General features: G+C 41.1%; 1 protein-coding gene across 1 annotated transcript in view; it reads left to right on the top strand.

Annotated features, from left to right (window-relative positions):
- The first annotated feature begins 7,924 nt into the window (after window positions 1-7,924).
- The window catches only part of slc25a13.S (solute carrier family 25 member 13 S homeolog), a 97,001-nt gene continuing 77,844 nt past the window's right edge, over window positions 7,925-27,081 (top strand). Inside the window, exon 1 of the mRNA XM_018269193.2 lies at window positions 7,925-8,138. Within this exon, the coding sequence (XP_018124682.1) occupies window positions 8,127-8,138 (12 nt within the window). The 5' untranslated portion in view covers window positions 7,925-8,126. The remainder of the gene's footprint in view (window positions 8,139-27,081) is intronic.

The following is a 27,081-nucleotide window of genomic DNA, read 5'->3' as shown; positions in this document are numbered from 1 at the left end:
TGACAGGAAGAACAGATTGTCTTGAAATCTGAACAGTAATGTTGAATCCTGTGAGGGACTACCTGCTGGATACTCAGCAGAAGCCTAGCTCATTTTGCAAATTTTTGTAAGGTTATCTTAGATTTCAAACATCCAGAGACTGATCTTTTACTGATCTTGAGACTAAGGTGAAATTAGTCCAGACCTGTCCAAAGTCCACAAAGGCCTATACTCTTGTCTTAGGGATAGAGAGGGGATGGGTAGTTACAGTACATAAATTTAATTAGAAATACAAATCCTACAGGCTTTGTTCTGGTCATTTCCTCTAAATCCAACCTACTAACATTGGGCAAAATGTCTTCCCCAAAAACCAAAAGAAGTTGATGTAACAGGAATTTCTATACCCCCACCCAAACAGAATTAAACTCCTTGACAGCAATAATTAAAAAATAACCTCCAATGTAAACTCCCAAATGTTAGTTGAAGCCAATGGTCTATTTTCTTGTAGATTCTCCCTCTCCTTTAAAACTATAGGCCTTTGAGGAGGGTATTTTCTCCCCTTGCATTGCCAACTGCCTTATCAACAATATTGTTCTACTGAACTAGACAGAGCAATGTGAAGTTGTTGTATTTAAACAAAGCAACAATAATAGCACACATTAAGGGGCCGATTCATCAAGGGTCGAATATCGATGGTTAATTAACCCTCGATATTCGACTAGGAATTATCAAAATGTGAGTTCAGATTTTAATAAATAATTAAATTAGAAGGATTTGAATCCAACGATCGAAGGAATATCCTTCGATCAAAAAAACTTAGGCAAGCCTATGGGGACCTTCCCCATAGGCTAACATTGACTTCGGTAGCTTTTATCTGCCGAACTAGGGGGTCGAAGAGACAGTACTTCGACTATCGAATGGTCGAATAGTTGAACGATTTTTACTTCGAATCCTTCGATTCGAAGTCGTAGTCGAAGGTCGAACTAGCCCATTCAATGGTCGAAGTAGCCCAAAAAAAAAATCGAAATTCGAAGTTATTTTACTTCGAATCCTTCACTCGAATTTAGTGAATCGGCCCCTAACTGTTAAAACTTGACATCATTAATCTTTGCTGTGCTGGACAATGTAAAACTGTTTTATTGTTTATAATTGTATGTGAAGCAAGTAAATGTAGGACACCCTACATAGGGGCAAATTCACTAAAGCGCGAGGAGGCTAATGCTAGAGCAAATTCACCAGCGTGACGTAATTTCGTTACTTTGCCGATTTACTAACGGGCGCTGGCGTAAAAACTCTAGCGCTACTTCGCACCCTTACGCCAGGCGAAGTTGCGCTATGGCGAAGGGACGTAACTCCTTCCCCCCTACATTTCCTAGGTGCCATTTCATAACATATGACACCTAAACTATACAGTGGGCACATGTATAGGGCAAAATATCAACTCTATTTTATTTAATGCCCAGCCTTGTGAAGTGTAATGTATTTGCTGCTACATAGGGATGGGCGAATTTTTTCGCCTTGTTTTGCATAAAAAATGACACCCATAGAATGGTATGGCGTTGTGCGTCAAAATTGCGCTGCATGACAATTTTTTTTTTGACGCTCATAGCCTTTAATGGGCGTCAGCGACATTTCGCCGGTGGCGAATTTTTGGCTAAACGAAAATCCCTACTGCTACATATACTTCCATTCAACTTTAACTTGGCGCCGTATGCAAATTAGGCATCGCTAGCGTAACTTCGCTTTGCTTGACAAATTAGCACTAGCGCAACTTCGCTACCGTTCACCTCCCTGAGTGCAACTTCGGATTTTAGTGAATTAGCGGCTTCCTGGCGAAACTTCGCCTGGCGGAGTGCGGCAAAGGCATCGCTAGCACATTTTCGCTGCTTAGTGAATTTGCCCCATAGTGTCCAAATTGTAATGTGAGTTTCTGTAATGTGACTAGTTAAGAGTAACTGAAATCTGGACATTTATCCTTGACAAGAATTACAGCAATGTCTTACAACTGAGACTATTTTTGTTTAATGCATGACCCTATGGCCTTGCTCTACAACATGTGCACTGCAGATCCCAGCATCCTCACTGCGAAACTGTGAAAAATTTGTGGAATGCATTAAAGTCAATAAGCATCAATTTTTTTTAATTGAAATGCTTTTTTTTTAATGAATTAAAGTCAATGGACTTTATTCTTGTGGCGAATTGTTTGCCTGGGCTACTTTTTTGTCCAAATGCATTAAAGTCCACAGGCGTTTTTTTCTTATGGTGAATTTTTTTGTCTTGCCTACAATTTTGCCTTCTCGACTTTTTTGTTGGTTATGCGAAAACCTTCGCCGATGGCGGTGTGGAATTTCGCCGCAAATCCATGCCCGGTGAAAACATTTGCTCATCACTATACACAAGTTTCAGTGAGTCATACATACATTTATATAGTGAATAAAGTACCCCCTCTTGTAAAATATAAGGATATTATTAGTTACCGAGGAGTTTCATGACCATATAAAAACACGAGGCCGAAGGCCGAGTGTTTTTATACAGGTCATGGAACTCCGAGGTAACTTCTAATATCCTTATATTTTACAACTGGGGGTACTTTATTTATTATAATACACAAATTTTAGTGAGTCATGTGACAGAAATGACATCACTACTCACCGTTTATAACTGATGACATCACTACTCACCGTTTATAAGGATATAATTTACAGGATATTCATGGCTTTTGTTTATTATAAGGATATAATAGACAAGAGCCATGAATATTCTGGAAATATCTTTAATACTAGGCTCTTGAACGTTAATGCAATTGTCTTTTGTATTTATTATTGTAATGACCCCTGTTCCATTAATTTATTGTTTTACTGTACAGTGCTGCGTACATAAGTAGTGCTGTATAAATAAAAATATACCCACATACATAAACGGGAAGCTATGGGTCACAGCTGAACCTTTAAGGTGATCTTTTATGAGCTAAATATGCTAAATGTTTCCATCTAATTAAATACATTTTGATACACAAAGGGGGTGATTTATCAAGGCTTGAAATTTTTGCCACCATTTTATTTATTTTTAACAAATATTCACAAATTTGTATTATATTTTCAAAAAATCAAATGTCTGGTATTTATTAAGCAAAAAAAAACCCTCAAAAACTTGAAAGAAAAAAATCGTCATTTAAAAGCTGGTGAGTTTATGTAGAAGTCAATGGGAGCTGTCCTAGCCAAAATTCACAAGTTATTCAACTTGAAAAATTCAAGTATTGACGGTTTTAAGCCTAAAAACTCGAAAAATGTGTGTTCTTTTAAAGACTGTATTCAATCAAGTTTTTTTACTTTCGTATTTTTTCATAAATAAGAAAACATTTGTTTTTTTTTATATTGTGAGTTTATTCAAAGTAGAAAAAAACTCACAAACCTCCCAAATTCAATTTAAAATTTTGATAAATAATTCCAATACTGTACATCCTTATTTTTAGCATCTGTGTTTGATTAATAGTCATTATGTAGGTCAGAATGGCAAATAAATAAGCAAGTAAAATATCCTGCTTCCCAGAAATTATGCAGATTTTTAGACCTTGAAGCATACAGTACATCACATGTATTTAAATACATGGCATTTCCACTTTCTGGCCACAGTTCCAAAAGCTCAACAGGGAAGGCTGGCTCTCCAACTTTGATAACAAAAAAAGCCTACAAAAGTAAGTTGGAAGGTCCCTGATGGCCTGCTGAAGTAAGCAAGATTTATGCTGTATGATTTTGTGGGGGCAAACAAACTATCCAAAATATCACCAGTAATATTACACTGTATCCTAAGAAAATGTATAGATTCTCATGATCTTTTTTCATCAACATGAGATCAGCCCTGTCAGCAACGTAACTAGAGGGGGCGGGCCCTGGCGCAGGATGTGCAGCCGGGCCCCCCGCCCCTCCATACGCCCAGAATCCGCGGCGCGTGAGCTGCCAGGGGGCACTGAGGGGGTGCGGGCCCTGGCCCAATTGCACCCCCTGCTCCCCCGGTAGTTACGCCACTGAGCCCTGTAGTCCCCTTCCATCTGGTTTGATTCCTGCTTATTGATGAGCAAATCCGTCCTGTTTCGCTTCACCTAAAATTCGCAAAACTGCTGAAAAATTCGTGAAATGCATTAAAGTCAATAGGATTTTTTCTTGAGACTTTTTTTTTCTGCGCGCAACTTTTCTTGTCAATTCAAATCCATGAAAGTCAAAAGGCTTTGTTCTAACTTTTTTTCCCACTCCAAATACATGAAATTTAACGGACATTTTATGTTTGCCACGAATCCATGCATGCAGAAAAAGATTTGCTCATCGCTGTTCCTGATACATGAGGACTTAAACTTATTTAGCACACATCAAGATGGGTCAAGTTTGCTTCATTTATAGTAACCTATAGAAACAAATCAGATGCCTGCTTTCCAAAAGCAAACCAATAGATGCTACCTGATTTGCACCTGTTATTACAATATCAGATTATTCGTAATGAAGACCACATGTTGCATCCATTCCATATTCGCAAGATCTGAATTTCGGGGGATTAGTTTACAAGAGAAGGAGTTGGGCTTGAACTCGCTGTAACTCTTTTGCTGTATTTTATCACTTAAGTCTAACAGCATATTTTGAGATTGACATAAATCTGGAACATGGGGTACGGCTATGACATTGCAACACAATCACTACATTCTTATAAGAAGTGTGTCAATTTTTCCTGGCCTTTGGCGAAAATGTAGACATTTCTGCAGTTTTGTATATACTAAGGACATCAATAGAAATAACAGTATGTTGAAGAATAATCTGTGCAGTAAAAGAAAAATATATTCTTCTCTCATCTCTTTTAACACCCTTATACCGAACCATCTGCAAAGAATTTTAAGGGAATAAACAATTCTCTTACACATGGGCAGTGATTATATTTCTGTCAGGGTATAAAAAAGAGGAAAAGGAAAAACTGCACGGCTTACTCATGCATGTGGTGCTCATGAGTTAGGAATCATTTCCACCCATGTATGAAACATAATACCCCTCTTGGGAGACGCAGCTTCTCTGTAATCCATATCCACAGGGGTCCATAGAGGGAGGTATGCTCATGTCTTCCTCCCCCAGAAATTACCATTCAGCTGTCATGACCACATGCATTGCTTGCTGTCACCAGACTTGTATTTTGACAAGAAAGCTTGTCCTCAACTTTTCCTCTGCACGTTTTAGAAGCAAATGCTTTCAACAAAGGAATCCCTGACACATTTTCACGAAACTCGCCGAGGCAAGAAATGCTGTGATTTTGTTGTTTATCCATAAAATGCTTTTAGGAAACGACAGCTCTATTTTATTCATGCCTTACAAATAAATACACTGAGTTTTTATTTCCCATTATTGGGGTACAAAGAAACTTCAGTGTTGTCTCTGCTCAGAGGCTGTTCCTTTTAAGCCATTTTTATTTTTATTATCCGTTTTTACTATTTATATTTGTTTTGGACAACTAAATATATAATTCTATGTATACAGCAATTTTGAAAATACTCAAAAGAAGATCGTTTTTTTTTAATGTGGACTATGGGCCACTACCAAGAATCGTCAGGCATAAAAACTCATAATTTTGGATTTGGCCGAATTTTGGAATACTGAATCTGAATACTGAACCCAATCCAAATGATTGACTTCAGTTGTCCAAGGCTTTAAAGGTTTGAGGGCTTGGATTCCAAACTGAAACCAGGATTTAGCGCAGTCCTATGTTAAACCTTTCGTAGCTAACTGTAGTTACAAATCTCTCACTGCCAAAGTTTTTCTTTCTCTCTACAGATTTTTCATTTTCCCAGAATTGCATCTGTTTACTGTTGCTGTAAAGCCTTTGCAGGTGTTGACATTTTGCAGTAATGTAGATTGGGCTGATTGGGCCAATATATTGGTAGATAGGGGCTTAGCTGTGAATTTTTAACATCACACTGGTTAAAGGTCATTACAAAATACCCACGTCTCCCCTGATTGCCCTTATTGAATTGAGTGCTCTTAAACTTGTGCCCCCCCCCCAGGGTCAAGAATGACCTTTATAGACATGTGCAGTGTCGGACTGGCCCACCAGGATACCAGGAAAACTCCCGGTGGGCCAAGGTGTCAGTGGGCCCTCCTGCTATTAAACATTTGGCCTATTTCATGGCCATTCCCTATTTCTATGAGAATAAAGAGGCTAAATAGATGGAATAATAGGTTATAGTATGTAAAGAAAAGAGACTAGGAAAATAGAGGTTGATCAAGGAAAGGAAGAAAATAATACTTTGAGTGGTCTAAGGGTTTTTGGTGGGCCGCTGGTGTCCCAGTCCGACACTGGACATGTGCAGTATACAAATTCTCTCACATTTAAGTCTACTGTACATATTCATGTACTAATCCGCATGAGGTGCACCTGGGAGGTACATATAAGATGGCGGCTTGTTGTGCTTTAAAACAATCACATGGCTGGTGATTTTTTTTTTTTCCTGCAGAGAAGAGACTGGTCTGGGGAATTAATTAAGAGATTGAATTATTTGTAGAAATTCAGATTGCCTTGTCCTTTAAGGTGAAATACTGCACCAGTGAAAACTGCAGCAAGATCTACAATCACTCACAGGCTTCATTTAGAATTAAAGTTTATCCCAACTAAAGCAACATTTGATAACACCCGGATTTTCCATCAGTGACTTCACAAATCAATAACATATATATGGGCTAACAAAAACTCAACCTGTTCCTGTTCCCCACAATCCACATGAGGTAAGCACTTAGGGGCAAATTCACTAAATTTGCCTGGACAACGCTAATTCACGTAGATTCTAATTTGCGCACAGGGTAACGAACGCGGGCGAAATTACACTCAGCAGTTCGAAGTTGTGCTGGTGTTGGCTAATTAGCATACAGAGTGCAGTTAAAGTACAATGGACGTGTATGCTGCAGCAAATACATTACACTATACAAGGCCAGGGAACCTTAATAAAATTATATAAAGTTGCTATTGTAATTGCCCTACACATGTGTCCACAGTATAGTTTAGGTGCCATATGTTAGCAAATGTAGGGGGGAAAGAGGGTACCCCAAAAAAATGTACAATCTTTTTCAGTCTATCACCCTTTAAATAGGAAAAAACGGCAGCATTTTTTGGGACTTAGAAAAATTTTCAACTATTTTTTGAGGAAGTCCTATCTACTCTATTACACTTCACCTGGTCTGAGGTGGCGAAGGCAAGTCTGGCGATAGAGGTAACGGTCAGTAAAATAAAAATGAATTTGCGTAGTAACACTACTGAAAATTAGAGGGCGTTAGAGGGCGAAGTTGCGCCAGATTCTATCTCCTTGGCGAAATTATGCCAGCTACCGTTAGTAAATCGGCGAAGTGCCGAAATGACGTCACGCTGGCAAATTTTCGCCAGCGTTAGCCATTTCGCCCTTTAGTAAATTTCCCTCTAAATCGGAACCCCAAATCTTTATAAAAACTTCATAATAATGGTAGGCCAGACAGCCAAGGCACCAGAGAAGAGGCACAAAGAGCAGAGAAGTCTTGGAGATATTTATAAAGACAGGTAGCAAAACCAATGAAAGAGGGTGGAGGGAAGAGGACTGAGGGCGTTAGACTGAGGGCGAAGGATGGAGGGCTGAGTTAACATGACTGACGGCTGAGAAGGGAGAGTAGAGGACGGAGGTGTGACTGCAGATTTGGACGATTAGTGACGGTAACAGCGCCATTCTGAAGGCATAGGACATCACATGCAGCAGGACAGGTATTTCGCTGCAGAATGTCCTAAAATGCGTTCCGTATGCCTTTCATTTATTACTGAAATACATAGCTAAGGCAGAGCGAGTACTAGCACTGAGGTCAACACAGCCCTTAGGCAACGAACAACCCCGTGTCCCTTCTGCAAGATAAGAATCCCAAGCCCATCCCCGCCGTGGAGGTTTAGGCATCCAAATCCAGTGCGACATTATTACTGGAGGAAACAGGTCAGAGCATTCGTGCACTGAATCCACACAACCCAAGGACGCTGCAATCACGTGACAGTATTGGGGCGGGGTCAGATGTAGCCAATGAACAACAGGCGTGCGCCTGATCGGTGTGTACTGCGCAGGGACGTCGTAGGGTAACGTTTTGATGGGAAGTGTGTGAGTTCTGCCCAGCATGGCTGCCAAGGTATGTGTGTAAGTGATTAGGAGCCGGAATTCAGATGCCGCCCGCCTGCAGACAGTAATGATAGGGTGCGGTTGCATTCTATATAGTGACACTATTCAGTGTATTCAATGTATGAGGATACAGAGCCTGTGACCTACCGGCTGTCCTTGTAAAACTGGGTCAGCTAATAATGTATAGGGAATTCTATTATCAAACTGGATAATATTGTCCAATGTGCAGCTCTCTTGTGTTGTGTCTGCTAGAGCTGTCACTTCTGCTGAGTGCTGGGGCTGCAGGTGCACCTCTGTTTAAAGGGGTGGTTCACCTTTAAAGTAACTTTTAGTATGTTATAGAACGACAAATTCTAAGCAACTTTTCAATTCGTTTTCATTATTTAATTTTTATAGTTTTATAGTTATTGGTCTTTTTCTTCTGATTTGCAGCTTTTAAATGGGCGTCGCTGTCCCCTTCTAAAAAACGAATGCTCTGCAAGGCTACAAATGTATTGTTATTGCTACTTTTTATTACTGATCCTTCTATTCAGACTCTCTCCTATTTATATTCCAGTCTCTCATTCAAATCACTGCATGGTTGCTAGGGGAATTCGGGCCCTAGTTACCAGATTGCTTAAAATGCAAATTGACGAGCTACTGAATAAAAAGCTAAATAACTCAAAAACCTTCAATAATAAAAAGTGAAAACAAATTGCAAATCATCTCAAAATATCCCACTCTATGTCAAACTAAAAGTTACCTCAAAGGTTAACCACCCCTTTAACTGTATTCCTTCATTTATTCCTTCATTTATTCCTTCATTTATTCCTTCATTTATTCCTTCATTTATTCCTTCATTTATTCCTTCATTTATTTATTCATTTGTTCAGCCAGGCATCAGGTTTCATCCTGTGTCAGTGTGTTTAGGTTTTAGGAAAGATTAGGCAGCTGAACTGCCATTCCTTGTATCCACTGACAGGTGCATGGGCAGCGGGATGCAGTTTAAAGAGGTGGTTGACCTTTAAGTGAAAGGGATACTGTCATGGGAAAAAAATCAAAATGAATCAGTTAATAGTGCTGCTCCAGCAGAATCCTGCACTGAAATCCATTTCTCAAAAGAGCAAACAGATTTTTTTATATTCAATTTTAAATTTTGACATGGGGCTAGACATATTGTCAATTTCCCAGCTGCCCCAAGTCATGTGACTTGTGCTCTGATAAACTAAAATCACTCTTTACTGCTGTACTGCAAGTTGGAGTGATATCAACTCCCTCTCTTTCCACCCCAGCAGCCAAACAAAAGAACAATGGGAAGGTAACCAGATAACAGCTCCCTAACACAAGATAACAGCTGCCTGGTAGATCTAAGATACATTCAGTTACATTGAGAAGGAAAAACAGCAGCCTGCCAGAAAGCATTTCTCTCCTAAAGTGCAGGCACAAGTCACATGACCAGGGGCAGCTGGGAAATTGACAAAATGTCTAGCCCCATGTCAGATTTTTTAAAAAAATCTGTTTGTTCTTTTGAGAAATGGATTTCAGTGTAGAATTCTGCTGGAGCAGCACTTTTGCGTTTTGAAAAAAACATGTTTTCCGATGACAGGATCCCTTTAACTTTTAGTATATTATAAAATGGCCCATTCTTTGCAACTTTTCAATTGGACTTCATTATTTATTTTTGATCGTTTTTTTTGCTTTTTTCTTCTGACTTTTTTCCACTTTTCAAACAGGGGTCACTGACCCCGTGTAAAAACAAATGCTGTAAGGCTACAAATGTATTGTTATCGCTACATTGTCTTGCTTATCTTTCTATTCAGGCCTCTCCTATTCATATTCCAGTCTCTTATTCAAATCAATGCATGGTTGCTAGGGTAATTTAGACCCCAGCAACCAGATGGCTGAAATTGCCAAACTGTAGAGATACTGAATAAAATGCTAAATAACTCAAAAAACACAAATAACAAAAAATGAAACCCAGAATATCGCATCCTCTGCATCATACTAAAAGTTAACTCAAAGGGGAACAACCCCTTTAAAAATACCTGGAAGACTTTTCTCTAAAGTCTGGTTACTAGCAGCCTAGGGGCTGCCATTATTACAGAGTATAGTTATCAGATCATATGGCCTTCTGCATGTTGTTGATCGATAAGATTGACTTCTCTTGTTATAGGTAGGGATGCGCCGAATCCACTATTTTGGATTCGGTTGAACCCCCGAATCCTTCGCGAAAGATTCCACCGAATTCCGAATCCTAATTTGCATATGCAAATTAGGTGTGGGAAGGGGAAAACATTTTTTACTTCCTTGTTTTGTAACAAAAAGTCACGCAATCTCCCTCCCTAAAATATGCAAATTAGGATTCGGTTCTGCAGAACAAAATGATTCGGCTGAATCCAAATCCTGCTGAAAAAGGCCGAATCCCGAACAGAATCCTGGATTCGGTGCATCCCTAGTTATAAGTGCAGGATCGTTTGGCTACTTCTGTTTGCTAATCAGAGATGCATCCTACCTTTACATCTCTGCACACCCCTTCTGTAATCAACCTCTCTCACTGTATAATAATAATAATAATAAGGAGAGTTGTAGTTGAGCACATGCTCTACAGGAAACAATGGAGTGTGCTGTAACATTTGCAGGATACCCTCCAACCTCTGTATATTTCTGCATTTGTAAAGGGCAGCTTGATATCTTTGTTTGATATTGTTCTCCAGAGACAGAGTAGTGTTTTACTCATGCCACAAATTACAACCCATGCACTTTCCACCCCCCCATCTTCTGCTTCATTTATACTAGTTTTATAGCTTCTGATTTTGACAGTAAGCAGATAAGCTGCTAAGTGGCCCCGTTTCCTCTCTGTCTGTAAAGGGCGACTAATTTGCATCTGACTCATCAGTTGTCTGTATGGCTGTCAAGTTCTTTGTGATCATTATTATGTTATATCTGGATAATAAGGAATAGGCTGAAATGATTTGCAATGAAACCTAGCTCTGCTCAGTGTTCTGTGGCTAATTACCCTCAAGGTTAACATTATCTAATTGCGTTTGTTTGTCTGACTTTTACTTGCTACTGTTATTTAAGGCTCTGACCAGTCATCTGATTCTGTTTTCTTTTTGTCTTCATACTTCATCTTGATCAGCATTGGTATTATATTATCTGTAGGCTTTTAGTGATATACACTTGTAATTAAATGATGCATGCAATGACCTATGACCAAAGAGATTTATCGGTGGAAATGTATAATTAATAGGTGCACTTTATATACTTTATCACTGACCCCTTGATTATATTTATTTTATATACATTGATATATATATATATATATATATATATATATATATATTCTTTTTCAAGTTTTAAGGAGAATAGTGTCAAAGCTAAAGCAACCGTTGGCGCTAACCTGTAGTGTTGGTGTTGCCAAGACAGCCCTGTAATAATTCCATTTGCTATAGGGTCCTATTTAAAGGAGAACTAAACCCTAAAAATGTTTGGCCATGTTTTATATAATGAACTTATTGCACCAGCCTAAAGTTTCAGCTTGTCAATAGCAGCAATGATCCAGGACATCAAACTTGTCACAGGGGGTCACCATCTTGGAAAGTGTCTGCGACACTCACATGCTCAGTAGGCTTTGAGCAGCTGTTGAGAAGCTAAGCTTAGGGGTCGTCACTAATTATCAAACAGAAAACAAGGTTGGCCTGTTATATAAACTGATGCTACATGGCTGATTATTAAGTTCTGATGCTAATTGCACTGGTTTCTAATCAATTACTATGGTAATCAGCCTTATACTGTGGCATTTCTATTCTATGTGTTCTGTATATTTTGTTTCGGTCCCTAAGCTCAGTAAGTGACATTAGCACAGAGCATGTGCAGTGAATCATCAGAAAAGAAGATTGGGAGCTACTGGGGCATCTTTGGAGACACAGATCTTTACTGCTAAAGTGCTGTGATTGCTTGGCTGGTACAGAAGCACAAAACATAATTTCTAGCCTACTTCTTTAGTTTAACTTTCCTCTTCCTTTAAGCAAACTAGGGATGCACCGAATACACTATTTAGGATTCGGCCGAACCCCCGAATCCTTCGCGAAAGATTCGGCCATATACCGAACTGAATCCTAATTTGCATATGCAAATTAGGGGTGGAAAGAGGAAAACATTTTTACTTCTTTGTTTTGTGACAAAAAGTCACAATCCGAATCTTGCTGAAAAAGGCAGAATCCTGGATTCGGTGCATCCCTAAAGCAAACAATTATAATTAAACAATTATATTTTAAATGATTCATTTTTTCTCTGTATTAATAAAACAGTATAAATAAATGGGCATAAATCATTGGTGGCAAAAACAATTTCACTGTGGTTTTAAGTGTTGTTTAGTAGCCTAAAGGTTTGTTGATCCAAATTACAGAATGGTCTCTTGTCCAGAAATCCCCAGATCCCATACCTGTAGTGGTTTACGCAAGAAACTGGTCATCCAAAAAAAAAAAAAAACTTGAACAAAATGACAACAGCAGGTTTCAGACTGAGGCTTGAATGCTCAACCAGGTCTGGAAATTTCCAGTTAATCTATTGAGCTGAATGAATAACTTTTGCTACTCCCAGGTACAATACTTAAAACAATGGCTGAGTTAGCAGGCCTCTTCTAGTGACTGATGCTGAGAAAGCGAATGAGCCAGTATGCACAGAAGACCTAAAATAATGTAAAGGAACTGTTGTTTTTTTTTTTTATGCGAGTCATTTGAAATGGTAAAACTTTTAGTTTGTGTCCAGGCTGAGATTAAAAATACACTCTGGGATTTCAAAAAGTCCAAATAAGCCCACATACAGTTCCAATATAAAGCATGCATCTGTAGTAGGGATGCACCAAATCCACTATTTTGGATTCGGCCGAACCCCCGAATCCTTTGCGAAAGAATTGCCTGCATACCCAACCGAATCCTAATTTGCATATTCAAATTAGGTCTGACAAGGGGAAAACATTTTTTACTTCCTTGTTTTGTGACAAAAAGTCACGCAATTTCCCTCCCCGCCCCTAATTTGCAATTTCATACGCATATTAGGATTCGGTTCGTCCGGGCAGAAGGATCCGGCTGAATCCGAATCTGCTGAAAATCCTGGAATCGGTGCATCCCTAGTCTGTATCAAGTTACAGCATAAGCTATGCCATTTGCAAAACTATCCAGATCAGTCAGTCTGGGCCTTCTTGTGATTTAGATCTATTTCTATTGCAGGATGAGAATATTGATTTGTCTGTACAATCAGGGCACTCTCACCTCTACAATATCCATTGCAGGCCTGCTTCCTATAAACCAGACTTGATTGTTTGCTAGTACATGTGTAATTCAAACATTTTGGCACCCCTCAATTTCCTTGTCCTTTAATGCAGTCACATGTATTCTATGCAGTGGACAATACTTGTAAAAGGACCATTTATTATATGCCAAATAGTTCATTAAATCCAATCTTGGACTTTGTTTTCGGTCCCATTATGAAACCCTGTACAGGTATGGGACCTGTTATCCAGAATGCTCCGGACCTGGGGTTTTCTGGATAACGGATCTTTCCGTAAATTTTTTATCTTCTTGCCTTAAGAAAATTATATAACTCCATGGACGTTAATATAAGAAGGCTGTTTACAAATTTAGCTATAAATCTTGACAATCAAGGTAATCGCCTCCCTAGACAATGAAAAAACCTTTGATTCGGTGGAGTGGGAATATCCCTGGGCTACTATGAAGCAGGTTGGAATACATCCTAGTTTTGTTAAATGGGTTAAAGAACTGTAATTACCTGCTAGTGGCTTAAGTGAAAACCAACACTAAAATATCTGAGGCATTTCAGATTCATTTGAGGGACAAGGCAGGGGTGTCTTTTGTCACCCCTCCTTTTCACAATAGCAATGGAACCCATGGCATGCCGAATTAAGTGCTCCTTAGATGCTGAGGGACTACAAATAGGACCCAAAAAAGAACTGATCTGAATCTGTATGCAGATGATACATTATTATATCTGACAAATCCTGACAGAGCCCTAGCGCTAGAACTGGAGGTGATAACTAATCATACCAAATACTCAGGGCTAAAAATTAATTGGTCAAAATCAGTGCTCTTTGCAATAGACTCTTTTCCTCCACACGCCCCTGCACAACTATATGGGTTACAAAGAGTAGAGACATTCAAATACTTAGGCGTTACTATACATAAGGACTGTCCTGCTTGTGAATTACAGTGTACCTTTAGCCTTTTAGCTGTTCTACACTGCGCCACAGGAACACCTGACACTATTATTTGTTTTAATTGTGCAAGAACCCAGTCAGCAGGTAGAAGTCGTTCAAGGTCCTATGAACTAGTTGTCTCACATTCTATGCATTACAATTATAAATGTGGACAATATTAGCAGTCACAAACAAGTTCCATGACCCTATAGGGGGTTGGAACTCCAAGGTGACTTCTCATATACTTTTATTACTGTACAGCTGCTCACATTTTGAGCACCTTCTCGTGGTTGTTGGTGGCCTTAAGGAAATCATGTTGTGTATGTTCTTGTCCAGTGTAAAATGAGACTTTGGGATTTAGTCCCATGGATGCCATTCATCTTTTTTGTCTCTGCTGACAGACAAGTGAATGCCAAGGAGACTTAAAGGACAACTAAAGCTTAAATAAAGAAGTAGCTAGAAATGTTGTACAATATGTGTTGGACTTCTGTACCAGCCCAAGGCAACCACAGCACTTTAGCAGGGAAGATCTGTTTCTCCAAAGAGGCCCCAGTAGCTCCCCATCTTCTTTTCTGCTGATTCACTGCACATGCTCTGTGCTGCTGTCACTTATTGAGCTTAGGGATCCACTCACAATATACAGTACATATAGAATAGAAATGTCACAATATACAGTACACATAGAATATAAATGTTACAATATAAGGCTGATTAGTAATTAATACAGATAATTACTACATGGCAGCACAGAAACCAGTGCAATTAGCATCAGCATTGAATAATCAGCCTTGTAGCATCATTTTATATTACAGGCAATAATTTGTGATGACCCCTAAGCTTAGCTTCTCAACAGCTGCTCCGAGCCCACTGAGCATGTGAGTGTCACAGACACTTTCCAAGATGGTGACCCCCTGTGATAAGTTTGAAGTCCTGGATCATTGCTGCTATTGACAAGCTGAAACTTGAGGCTGGTGCAATACGTTCAGTGTATTAAATATGGCATTTTTAGCCATATTCATTTTTAGCGTTCAGTTCCACTTTAAGTGGACAAGACATGCCAAACTACAGCAGGGTTTGTAAACCTTTTTCTTGGCGGGCCCATAATTTAAGTCTTGAGTTTCATGGTCTAAGAATTGGTTTAGAATTAATTATGCATTTATAATTGTATTAATATACAGGACAGACAGGGTACAATGGGACACTAAGGGGCAGATTTACTAAGGTTTTCAGAAAAAAATTAATTTTTTTTTTTTGGTCAAAACTCACAATTTAGAATTTAAAACCACGATTCGTATGTGAAAAAGAGTATTGGGTGATGATTGGGAGTGAAAGTTCACCGTTTGATAAATACGCCTTTTAAAATCGCATAGAAATGAATGGAGAGAGGCGGTATGTCACTCTGAGGACAGTGGTGATCTCTAACTTCACTCTTTGATAAATCTACCCCTATGCCTTTCAGTGCAAAGGCATGAAAAAGCATATGGGAGTACATTGGCTTCTCTCTGCCTGCCGAGAAAATAAATGCCTGCAGAGAGAAGCTAAAGCACAGTAGAAGGAGAGTTGAAGGATTCTAGCAAAACATTCAATACCACTATCTACTATTGCAGCAACTGGGATAACAGAGACCCACTTAAAACCACATGACAACTTAATTTTGGGTACTGATCCATATGTTAGTTAGGCTTTATTGGCCTAGAGCAGTGGTCCCCAACCAGTAGCTCGCGAGCAACATGTTGCTCTCCAACCCCTTGGATGTTGCTCCCAGTGGCCTCAAAGCAGGTGCTTATTTTTGAATTCCAGGCTTGTTTGGTTGCATAAAAAGCAGGTGTCCTGCCAAAGAGAGTCTCCTGTGGGCTACCAGTCCATTTAGGGTCTATCAAACAGACAATAACAGCCCTTATTTGACATTCCCGTGGACTTTTTTATGCTTATGTTGCTCCCCAACTCTTTTTTACATTTAAATGTGGCTCACGAGTAAAAAAGGTTGGGGACCCCTGGCCTAGAGCATTATAGTGCTGTAAATAATCCCAGCTATGCAGTCTCTGGACTCGTTTTAACTCTGTTGGTCTTTAGAAAACTTTTAAAAGTAATTTCTTTGCACATGGCAACACTGTCAAATCAGAATTGCCTGTGAGTTGGAATCATGTGATTGCAGTAATGGGTCATAATCCAATACGTCCATTTTCTACCAAACTTGGTTAAAGTATATGCTTCTAGAAAATGCACAGGTTATAGGTTGACTGGCCAGTACGTGAATACAGTGAAACCTCAATTTTACATACCCTGATTAGGGTATTAGGGTTTGACACCATTTTTTCTGGTCACCTGAACCGAAAAGTGGTTCACCTCTTTAAAGACTCTAAGTGGTATATTTGTCAAAGAGTGAAGTTAGAGATCACACAGTCCTCTAGAGTGAAATTCCGCCACTCTCCATTCATTTCTATGGGATTTTTAAGAGTATTTATTAATGGATGAAAGTTCATCCTTTGATAAATACACCTTTCAAAATCCCATAGAAATGAATGAAGAGTGGCAGAATTTTTCATTCTAGCAGACTGTAGCGATCTTTAACTTCACTCTTTGATAAATATACCCCTAAATGTTTTAAATGTAATGCTATAATCAGATTTGCAGCATTAAGAATATGTATTATAATTGTTGATATGGTTGCTCTGGGAATGCATATTACTCAGGACCAATATGTCTTTTTTTAAGCATCGGTGCTTATTTAGTTTAGCAATGAAGCTACAGCTGTTCTTTTCATAATTTTTTGCACCCAGTTTGATTACAGACTCTGGAAATAGCATCATCTTTTTCCATATGTCTTATAAAGAATAAACTGCTTCCCCCCCCCCCCCCCGTGCTGGCTTAGATGTAAGTAACTCTGGATATTAGATTGATCCAGGAATAAATCCTCTTTGAACTGTCCAATTCCCTTGGATTTCAAGTGGTCCATGTTGATTTTTTTTTTTTTTAATTCATTCTTTCCCCAAGGAGCCACCTAATAGCAGGGTAATTCAAAGTCTTTACGGATGGGTTAAGTGGTTTTCAGAACTGGATTAAAGTGACACCTTTATTTTATATTTCTTGACCTTTTCTCTGTTTTAGCAGATTAATATATAAAGCCCCAGGAGCTCCATTGATTTCACTTATTTTTGTTCAGCATGGGAGTGGGTGAGACACTTTTGTCATTCTAGCGACAAGTTTCATTCTCTTTAGAGATCGACAGGTGTCAGCTGAGCTGTCCCAAGTGACATTGGTTCTGTATAAGAAGATCAATTAAGTGGTGGAAAAAGAATGTACTTCTCAAAATATCCACGGAGACGTGTTAATATAAAAAAGTGCATTTTTTTATTTGCAAATATGTTTGGAATTCTATTACATTTCCCCCAAGTCTGTAAAGATGGTTCTGTAGCTCCCCATTTTCTTTTCTGCTAAATCTCTGCACGTACTCTCTCACAATATAAGGCTGATTAGTAAATAAGTCTGGTTATTGGTACATGCCAACTTAGAAACCAACTTTATTAGCATCAGCTTATATTACAAACAAACCTCAATTTCTGCTTAATGATTTGCGACGAACCCCCTAAGCGTAGCTTCTGAGTTAGTGTCACAGACTATCCAAGATAAGAAACTCCTGTGACAACTTTGAAGGCCTGGATGATTACTACTATAGAGATGCTGACCCAGTTTTGGTTATTTCAATAAATTCAATGTATAAAATATTGCATTTCTAGTCATGTTCACTTTTAGGGTTTATTTTTACTAAGGAGAAGGAAAGATGTTTACCACTTGGAGGTGCCAAATGTTAGACACCCCCAAGTGAATGTATTTACTTACCTGAAACCCCGGGCCAGTGCTCCTATCAGCAGAAAAATGCCCGAGCAGCGAGCACCATCGATCGCTTCTCTTCCGGCTTCTTCTTTCTTCAAATTTCCCGGGGCAGAAGCATGCGCAGTAGAATGAAAAAGCTGACTTTTTAGTTAAATATCGGCTTTTCACTCTAATGTGCATGCGCAGCCGCGAGAAGAAGCTGGAAGAGGATTGCTCTGCGGTGCTCACTAGAATAACCCGGGTGCAGTTTTTGCTGATAGGAGCACCGGCCCGGGGTTTCAAGTAAATACATTCACTTGGGGGTGCCTAACATTTGGCACCCTCAAGTGGTAAACGACTTTCCGTCTGTACAATTTGATTTTCGCAATAGAACAATATTGGGTTGATCCAGTCTTTGGGCCCTCTGGCCAAACAATGAGCTCACAATGACCGGGATATAGGCCATTTGGATAAGGACCATATCAGAGAGCCGATGCGATCCTTACCCTATTGGGATTTCAAAGCTGCCTAATTTTTTGGCCAGACATTTATCAAATAGGCACATCTGAGGACCCCATACAAAGGCCAATAAGCTGCCAACTTTGTCCGTCTGCAGTTTTTTTTATTAGCCCATGTATGGTCACCTTTACATGTCATAATGTTGTGAGATGTTCTGCAGGAATTAGAGAGCCAGCAATAGTTGTACAATACTATATTTACATTATGCAAACACTGAGGTAGCCATTTGACTGTGTTTTAAAAAATGTCAGCAGAGATTTAGCGATTTACCTTTTTGTCCTTTACTATGTAGAATTTTTGTCCCTTAAGATACTTCTTTTCTGACACTAATAAATGTTTTTAAAAAAGTAAATCGCATTCTTGCTCCCTGGTTGTTCGAAGCCCTTCATATGATTTCTCCATTGCACTGGCCTCTCACAATGCCTGTCCTGCAGCTTATCCTTACTGTAATGTCTGAATACCTCACATTCTTCTACTTGCTTTGTAAAATGTAATTGCTGCAACCTAATGCTTTTCAAAACAATGCAATATTTTCTTAAAGTTTTAGTTGATAGAATAAAAAAACTAGTGCTGTTCAGCTGGAGACTTGAGGGCCAGATATGGCCTTCCAATAGACTTTATTGACTTCCAAATCACTCAGTCTCAACACAGATTTCTATTTGTAACATCATCCATTTAATATAATTCAGCCACAAGTTAGATAATATAGTGGATTTTTGTCTCACTATGCAGAGAATGGTAGACAGTACTACTTTAAAATGTACATAATATGTATCATGATAGGCATAAAGTCAGTAGATATTTGTGATAGGTCGGATATTATGTCTGAATTAAAAAAAAAAATTTTGGTTCCAGTTCTATTTCTTTTTAACTATATTGATGATATGAGATATGAGAACTTCAATTTCATGTTATGCACCTTTTTCTTAAAGGGGAACTATCGCAAAAATGAAAATTTTCTATAAGCTTCAAGGTACTGAAATAAGAAACTTTCTATATACAATCGGTTAAATATTCTGCATCATTTCTGAAACAATTAAGTTTATCATGACAATGAAGTCATGACAATGAAGTCATGACAATGAAGATTTTCATTCACCCAGGTCATGGTATATCTAGTATAGATAACTTCAAAAAGTTTATCTTCACTATTCCTCTCTAAGCATCTGTTTCTCTTCAGTCTGTCTTCTTGAAGCAGTTGGGTGTCAGATAATCATTGTCAGTTATATCCAATATATCTTATGGGGGGGGCTTCCTTTCCTAGCAGATGAATTAGAGCTCACTCAAATAACTGATTCCAGTACAAAAGAAATCAAACAAAATAACTTCCTTTTACACAAATTCTGCATGTAGAGAGACAGGATTTCTGGTGATTTTGATATAGTGAGCTTAATACATCTTCTAGGCAAAACGAGCACCCAATAAGATATATTGGATCTAACTGTCAATGATTATCTGACACCCAACTCCTGCATGAAGAGAAAATGAAGTGAAATAGATGCTGAGAGAGGAATAGTGAAGATAAGCTTGATTATTGTAATGGAGTCCGAAATTAGTTTACAAGATGGCGTCCAAGATGGCGGCTCCCTGGTTCCTCACGGACGCAGCCGGATGATGACCTCTTCCCGCACTCTGATTGGTCGCCGGCGACGGAATGGACGTCGGCGTCAATAATTGGCGCCGGCGTCAGTCGCACACGTCAGCGCGTCGGTCGCTGACGCCAGCGCGTCCGCGCGCACGTTATGACGCCGATGCGTCCAAATTGGCGCCAAATCTGGGACTATATTAAGGAGCTCTGGGAATTCACCTATGCCCAATTATAGGTTTTAGCTTGCTATTCCTGGGTGTGTTCTTGTGATATTCTTGCCTATTTTGTGTACCGACCTCTTGCCTAATTCTTCGACTTCGAACCTCTTCTGCCTGGACTGATATTGCCTGTTTGACCATTCTCTCGTCTCATCCCTATTTGTACCGCAAACTTGGACTTTTGCTACCTCCTCCCTTGGTCCTCACTACCTCTGAGGCCTTTTGGCCTTACATTATAATTGGGCCATGGACCCTTCGGAGGAAAATCCAGCGCCGCCTGATGTCGGTGGAGCGCTTCGTGGTCTGGCTTCCCGGATGCAGTCCTATGAGGTACAGCAGTCCCATTTTGGTCAGGCTCTGGAAACAATACTGGCAAAGCTGTCGGCTCTAACACCCGCTGATCCTGAACCTGTATCTGTGGCTCCACTCCACGTCTCCGAGCCCCGCATTCCGGCTCCCCCACTCTACAGTGGTGATCCTGCAGCCTGCCGTGGGTTTATTAATCAGTGCGAGGTCCACTTTGCACTCTCACCCAGCCAATTCGTTTCCGAACGTGCCAAGGTGGGCTTCATATTCTCCCGCCTGCAAGGGAAGGCATTGGAGTGGGCTTCACCTCTATGGGAAAAGCAGGATCCTATTATCGACAATGCCAGGTCCTTCGTTCACGAACTTCGTGTGGTCTTTGATGCTCCAGGTCGGGCCACAGCTTCTTCTGCACGCCTGTTTCATCTTCAACAGGGAACTCGCCCTGTCTCGGAGTACGCTATTGAATTCCGCACCCTGGTTGCAGAGACTTCGTGGAATAATGACGGGTATCACGCTGCCTTTTACAACGGCCTGGCGATACGCATAAAGAGTGATCTGGTGTCCAGGGAAATTCCATCCCGTTGGGAAGATCTAGTCGCCTTGGCCATAAAGGTAGATACTCGGCAGAGGGAGTTTCAAGCTGAACTCGACAGAGAGCGCTCCCCAACCAAGAGATTCCACAGGTTCCAACCTACTCTGGCTCCTCGATTTCAAAGACCCTTCCTTCCCAATCCGGCTTCCACCTTGCCTTCTCCTACTCCTGCGGCTTCCTCTTCTTCTTCCCTGCCTTCGGAAGAGCCTATGCAAATCGGACGGGCCCGTCTGACCGAACAGGAGAAGCTTCGGAGAAGGGCGGCTGGACTTTGCCTCTATTGTGGTGGAAAATCCCACTTCGCCTATGAGTGCCCAGTGAAGCCGGGAAACGCCAACACCTAGGTAAGACTGGGGAGACTTACCTGGGTGGAATTGCTCCTTCTCCCCATTCTTCTGCTCAACGCTTCCTCCTTCCTGTGCAGATTCGTTTTGGAACCCAGACGATTTCTTCTGAAGCTATCCTTGACTCCGGCGCAGCTGGGAATTTCATGGATAAAGTCTTGGCTGAAAGCCACTCCATTCCCCTGCGATCTCTGGCTGTTCCCCTTCGTGCATTGGCGATTGATGATCGTCCATTGTCTTCTGCTACAATTTCCCACTCCACCGATGAACTTTCTGTTATTGTGGGAACCATGCATCTTGAAAGACTGTCCTTCCTTTTAATTGATTGTCCTTCTACTCCCGTTGTGCTTGGCTTACCCTGGTTGAATATTCATAACCCAGTAATAGACTGGGCTTCGTCTCAGATTTCCCGATGGAGTTCTTTCTGCCAACAAAATTGTTTACCCACCAAATCCATCATTAAAGTTTCATCTGTGTCTTCAAATTCTTCTTTGCCCTTTGTTTATCAAGCCTTTTCTGACGTCTTCAATAAAAAGTCTGCCGAAGTCCTGCCTCCCCATCGTCCCTATGATTGCCCCATCGAACTCCTTCCTGGAACCATGCCTCCCAGGGGTCGCACCTACCCTCTTTCTCCTTCCGAGACCCATGCCATGAAGGAGTACATTCAAGAGAATCTGCAAAGAGGCTTTATTCGTCCTTCCTCTTCCCCAGCTGGAGCCGGCTTCTTCTTTGTAGAGAAAAAAGATGGAGGTTTGCGGCCCTGCATTGATTATAGAGGTTTAAACAAAATTACTATTAAAAACCGTTATCCCCTTCCTCTCATCTCTGAACTGTTCGATCAACTCAAAGGGGCTTGTCTTTTCACCAAGTTGGATCTTCGTGGGGCGTATAATTTAATCCGGGTCAGAGAGGGAGATGAATGGAAGACCGCATTCAACACCCGCGACGGGCATTATGAATACCTTGTAATGCCATTCGGCCTCTGTAACGCCCCCGCGGTCTTCCAAGAATTCGTAAATGACATTTTCAGGGATTTACTGGGCCAATACGTAGTGGTGTACTTGGACGATATCCTTATTTTTTCCAGGAACCTTGCTGAGCACCGTCTTCAAGTCCAAGAAGTCCTTTCCCGTCTGCGGAGAAATAACTTATTTGCCAAGTTGGAGAAGTGTTCTTTTGAAGTATCGTCCATCTCTTTCCTTGGTTACATTATTTCTCAACAGGGTTTCAGAATGGATCCTGCCAAGATCTCCGCTATCCAGGACGGGCCTCTCCCCACCAGTATCAAAGCTATCCAAAGATTTATTGGCTTCGCTAACTATTATAGACAATTTATCAAGGGGTTCTCATCCAAAATTGCTCCCATTCTTTCTCTTATCCGAAAAGGGGGTAAGCCTCAGCATTGGCCATCTTCAGCTTTGGAAGCATTCAAGAATCTTAAAGCTTCTTTTTCTTCTGCTCCCATTCTCAGACACCCTGAACCTTGCCAGCCATTCTTCATTGAAGTTGATGCCTCAGATGTCGGTGCTGGAGCAATTTTGTCCCAAAGAGCGTCTACTGATGGAAAACTACATCCTTGCGCTTTCTTCTCGAAAAAATTCACCTCTTCTGAACAGAATTATGATGTTGGAAATCGTGAGTTACTGGCCGTTAAACTTGCCCTAGAGGAGTGGAGACATTTGCTGGAAGGCTCTTCCGTCCCTGTGACCATCTTTACGGACCATAAAAATCTAGAGTATATCCAGACACTCAAACGCCTCAACCCTCGTCAGGCCAGGTGGGCACTATTCTTCTCTCATTTTAATTTCATTCTAACTTTTCGTCCTGGTGCTAGAAACAAGAAGGCGGACGCTCTTTCCAGAAGCTTTCTTCTCGAAGAAATCTCTTCTGTCGAACCAGAATCCATTGTACCTCCTACAAAGATCATCGCTGCTCTATTTCCTTCCTTGGCCTCCCAGTTATTGTCAGTTCAATCCTCTGCTCCTGTAGGAACCCCTGCTGGTGTTGCTTTTGTCCCTCCTGAACTCCGTCATTCCATTCTGGTCCAGTCCCACAGCTCCAAACAGGCCGGGCATCCTGGAATCAGAAAAACCACTGAACTTCTGTCTCGCCTTGTATGGTGGCCTTCCCTAAGAAAGGATGTCAAAGACTTTGTTTCTTCTTGCTCTGTGTGTGCTGTATCTAAGTCTGGATGTTCCCCTCCTAAAGGGCTACTCCTACCGTTACCCATCCCTTCTCGCCCATGGACTCATCTATCTATGGACTTCATTGTGGATCTCCCTAACTCCTCTGGTTATACAGTTATTTGGGTGGTAACTGATAGATTCAGTAAAGTCGCACATTTTACTCCTCTTCGGAAACTCCCCTCTGCTCCTGAACTTTCTTCATTATTTATTAAACACATTTTTCGCCTCCACGGTTTCCCTGCTGAAATTGTCTCTGACCGTGGTTCTCAATTTGTTATCAAGTTTTGGAGGTCCCTGTGTAAAGCCCTTGGTGTTTCTCTTCAATTTTCTTCTTCTTACCATCCACAGTCTAATGGAGCAGCCGAGAGGGTTAACCAGGCCCTGGAACAATTTCTTCGATGCCATGTATCGTTGTGCCAAGACGATTGGGCGGATCTACTTCCGTGGGCTGAATTCGCACATAACAATGCTTTACACGTTTCTTCTGAAAAATCCCCTTTTTTTTGTATGTATGGTCTTAACCCTTTGGCTTTTCCTCAGGACTTATTACTCACCAATGTCCCTGCCGCCAATGACCAAGCTGCCCACATGTCAGCCATCTGGCACGCCACTGTCGTCAATCTGGAGAAAAGTTCCTTGGTCCAGAAGAAATTCGCCGATCAGAGAAGAATTCCTTCCCCTCCGTACGCACCCGGTGACAAGGTTTGGCTGTCTACACGGAACATTCGTCTAAAAGTCCCCTCTCCTAAACTTGGTCCCAAGTTTATTGGCCCCTTCTCCATCGCTGAGATCATCAATCCGGTGGCGGTCCGATTACAACTTCCCCCGGAAATGCGGATTCCAAACGCCTTCCATGTCTCCTTGCTCAAACCTGCAGGTACTTCTTCTTCTTCTTCCTCCTCAGCTCCTGTCATGGTGGACGGTCATCAGGAATTTGAGGTGAAAAGAATCCTGGATTCCCGGGTTTCGAGGGGTACCCTGCAATACCTCATTGAGTGGAAGGGGTTCGGCCCTGAGGAGTGCTCCTGGATAAGAAGTTCGGATGTCCATGCTCCTCTCCTGGTCCGAAAATTTCATCAGCAGTTTCCTTCTAACCCAGGTGGTCCTGAGGCCCCCCTAGGGAGGGGGGTACTGTAATGGAGTCCGAAATTAGTTTACAAGATGGCGTCCAAGATGGCGGCTCCCTGGTTCCTCACGGACGCAGCCGGATGATGACTACCTCTTCCCGCACTCTGATTGGTCGCCGGCGACGGAATGGACGTCGGCGTCAATAATTGGCGCCGGCGTCAGTCGCACACGTCAGCGCGTCGGTCGCGCACGTTATGACGCCGATGCGTCCAAATTGGCGCCAAATCTGGGACTATATTAAGGAGCTCTGGGAATTCACCTATGCCCAATTATAGGTTTTAGCTTGCAATTCCTGGGTGTGTTCTTGTGATATTCTTGCCTATTTTGTGTACCGACCTCTTGCCTGATTCTTCGACTTCGAACCTCTTCTGCCTGGACTGATATTATTGCCTGTTTGACAATTCTCTCGTCTCCCTATTTGTACCGCGAACTTGGACTTTTGCTACCTCCTCCCTTGGTCCTCACTACCTCTGAGGCCTTTTGGCCTTACAATTATTTCAGAACAGTACAGAATTTTTAATTGATGATATTTAGAAAACTTCTTATTTCAGTATGACGAATCTTATATTGAAACTTTCATTTTCGCGATCGTTACCCTTTAATTATTTTCACTCTTCCTTGTTCTACTAAGTACCACTGTAAAATGTGGAAACGTTTGCTGTCAACAATTATATTATTTCTAACATATATTTATGAAGTGCCAACATATTCTGTAGTGCTTATCATCTTGGAGACTGCTGTAGACATTCAGAGACTGTACTGGAATTCATAATTGGTCGCTTTTCCCTTACTCAGAGCCTCCGTCCTGCTTTGCCGCATTAATTGATAGGGTCTGTTTAGGTTTTGGTGAGTTTTTACTGGTCTGTTGCAGTTAGAAAAATGATCTAATTTGTAGCTGTGTTTTACAGGACCTGAAAAAAGTTTAGCCATGGCACTTGCTGTATTTTTTCTCCCACTTCTTTGCAATGATAGATGAATATAGACTTAGCAATCTTAAAAAAACTTTTCAAAATATTGGGCCTTAGGGTATTGCCACAAGAGCAGACTTTAGAGTTTGAACGGTTTTTTTTTTTTTTTTAATGAAATCCTATGATCTCTGTCAGGGCGTAACTACAGAGGAAGCAGACCCTGCGGCTGACTTTGCAAAGAAATAAACAAAAGGAACACCAAGAGCCCCAATAGTGTAATATGTATTGGTAAGGGATAATGAAATAAGAGTAGATAACATATACTCACAAACCAAGGTTACCAATAGGCAACCACTGTAAGGCTAGGGCCACACGGCGCGATTTTGCCGCGATTCTGCGCTGGGCGAGTTGCGAGTCGCTGCGGTTTTTAAGCCGAAATAGCTTTGTTAACTTTGGCGCTGGCGTCAATGCAAATCGCGGCGAAATCGCTGCGCTAATTCACACGCGGCGATTCGTTTTCTATTGTCGCCCGAAGTTGCCTCGCTGGGCGTTTCCGGGCGACAGTAGAAAAAGAATCGCCGCGTGTGAATTAGCGCAGCGATTTCGCCGCGATTTGCATTGACGCCAGCGCCAAAGTTAACAAAGCTATTTCGGCTTAAAAACCGCAGCGACTCGCAACTCGCCCAGCGCAGAATCGCGGCGAAATCGCGCCATGTGGCCTTAGCCTAAAGGCAGGTGGGGAGATTGTCCTGACCCCACTCAGGATTAAGAAGTCGCTCTCTGTAGATAGAAAAGGGGTATCAACCCTCCACCCAGGGTGGACTTAGTATTGTATAAAAAGAACAGAGGCGCCAAAAGAATAAATGGATATAAACGAGTTTAAAAATCAAAACTTGGTAATCAGAGGAGGCAGTAGTGGACTTACCTCCTCCAAGCAGACACAAAACGACTGTAATTAAGCAGTCAAAATTTATTAACGAACTCCAATCAGTGCAACGCGTTTCACGGGCTCAGACCCGCTTCTTCAGGCAATAAACATAGGAGTTACAGCATCTGGCAGTAGTATACACAGAAGCGCTAAGTGTGTATACTACTGCCAGATGATCGTTAATAAATTTTGACTGCTTAATTACAGTCGTTTTGTGTCTGCTTGGAGGA

Source organism: Xenopus laevis, chromosome 6S, assembly GCF_017654675.1.
Source record: "Xenopus laevis strain J_2021 chromosome 6S, Xenopus_laevis_v10.1, whole genome shotgun sequence".
NCBI classification, from domain to species: domain Eukaryota; kingdom Metazoa; phylum Chordata; class Amphibia; order Anura; family Pipidae; genus Xenopus; species Xenopus laevis.
This window is presented reverse-complemented; position numbering and strand designations above follow the sequence as displayed.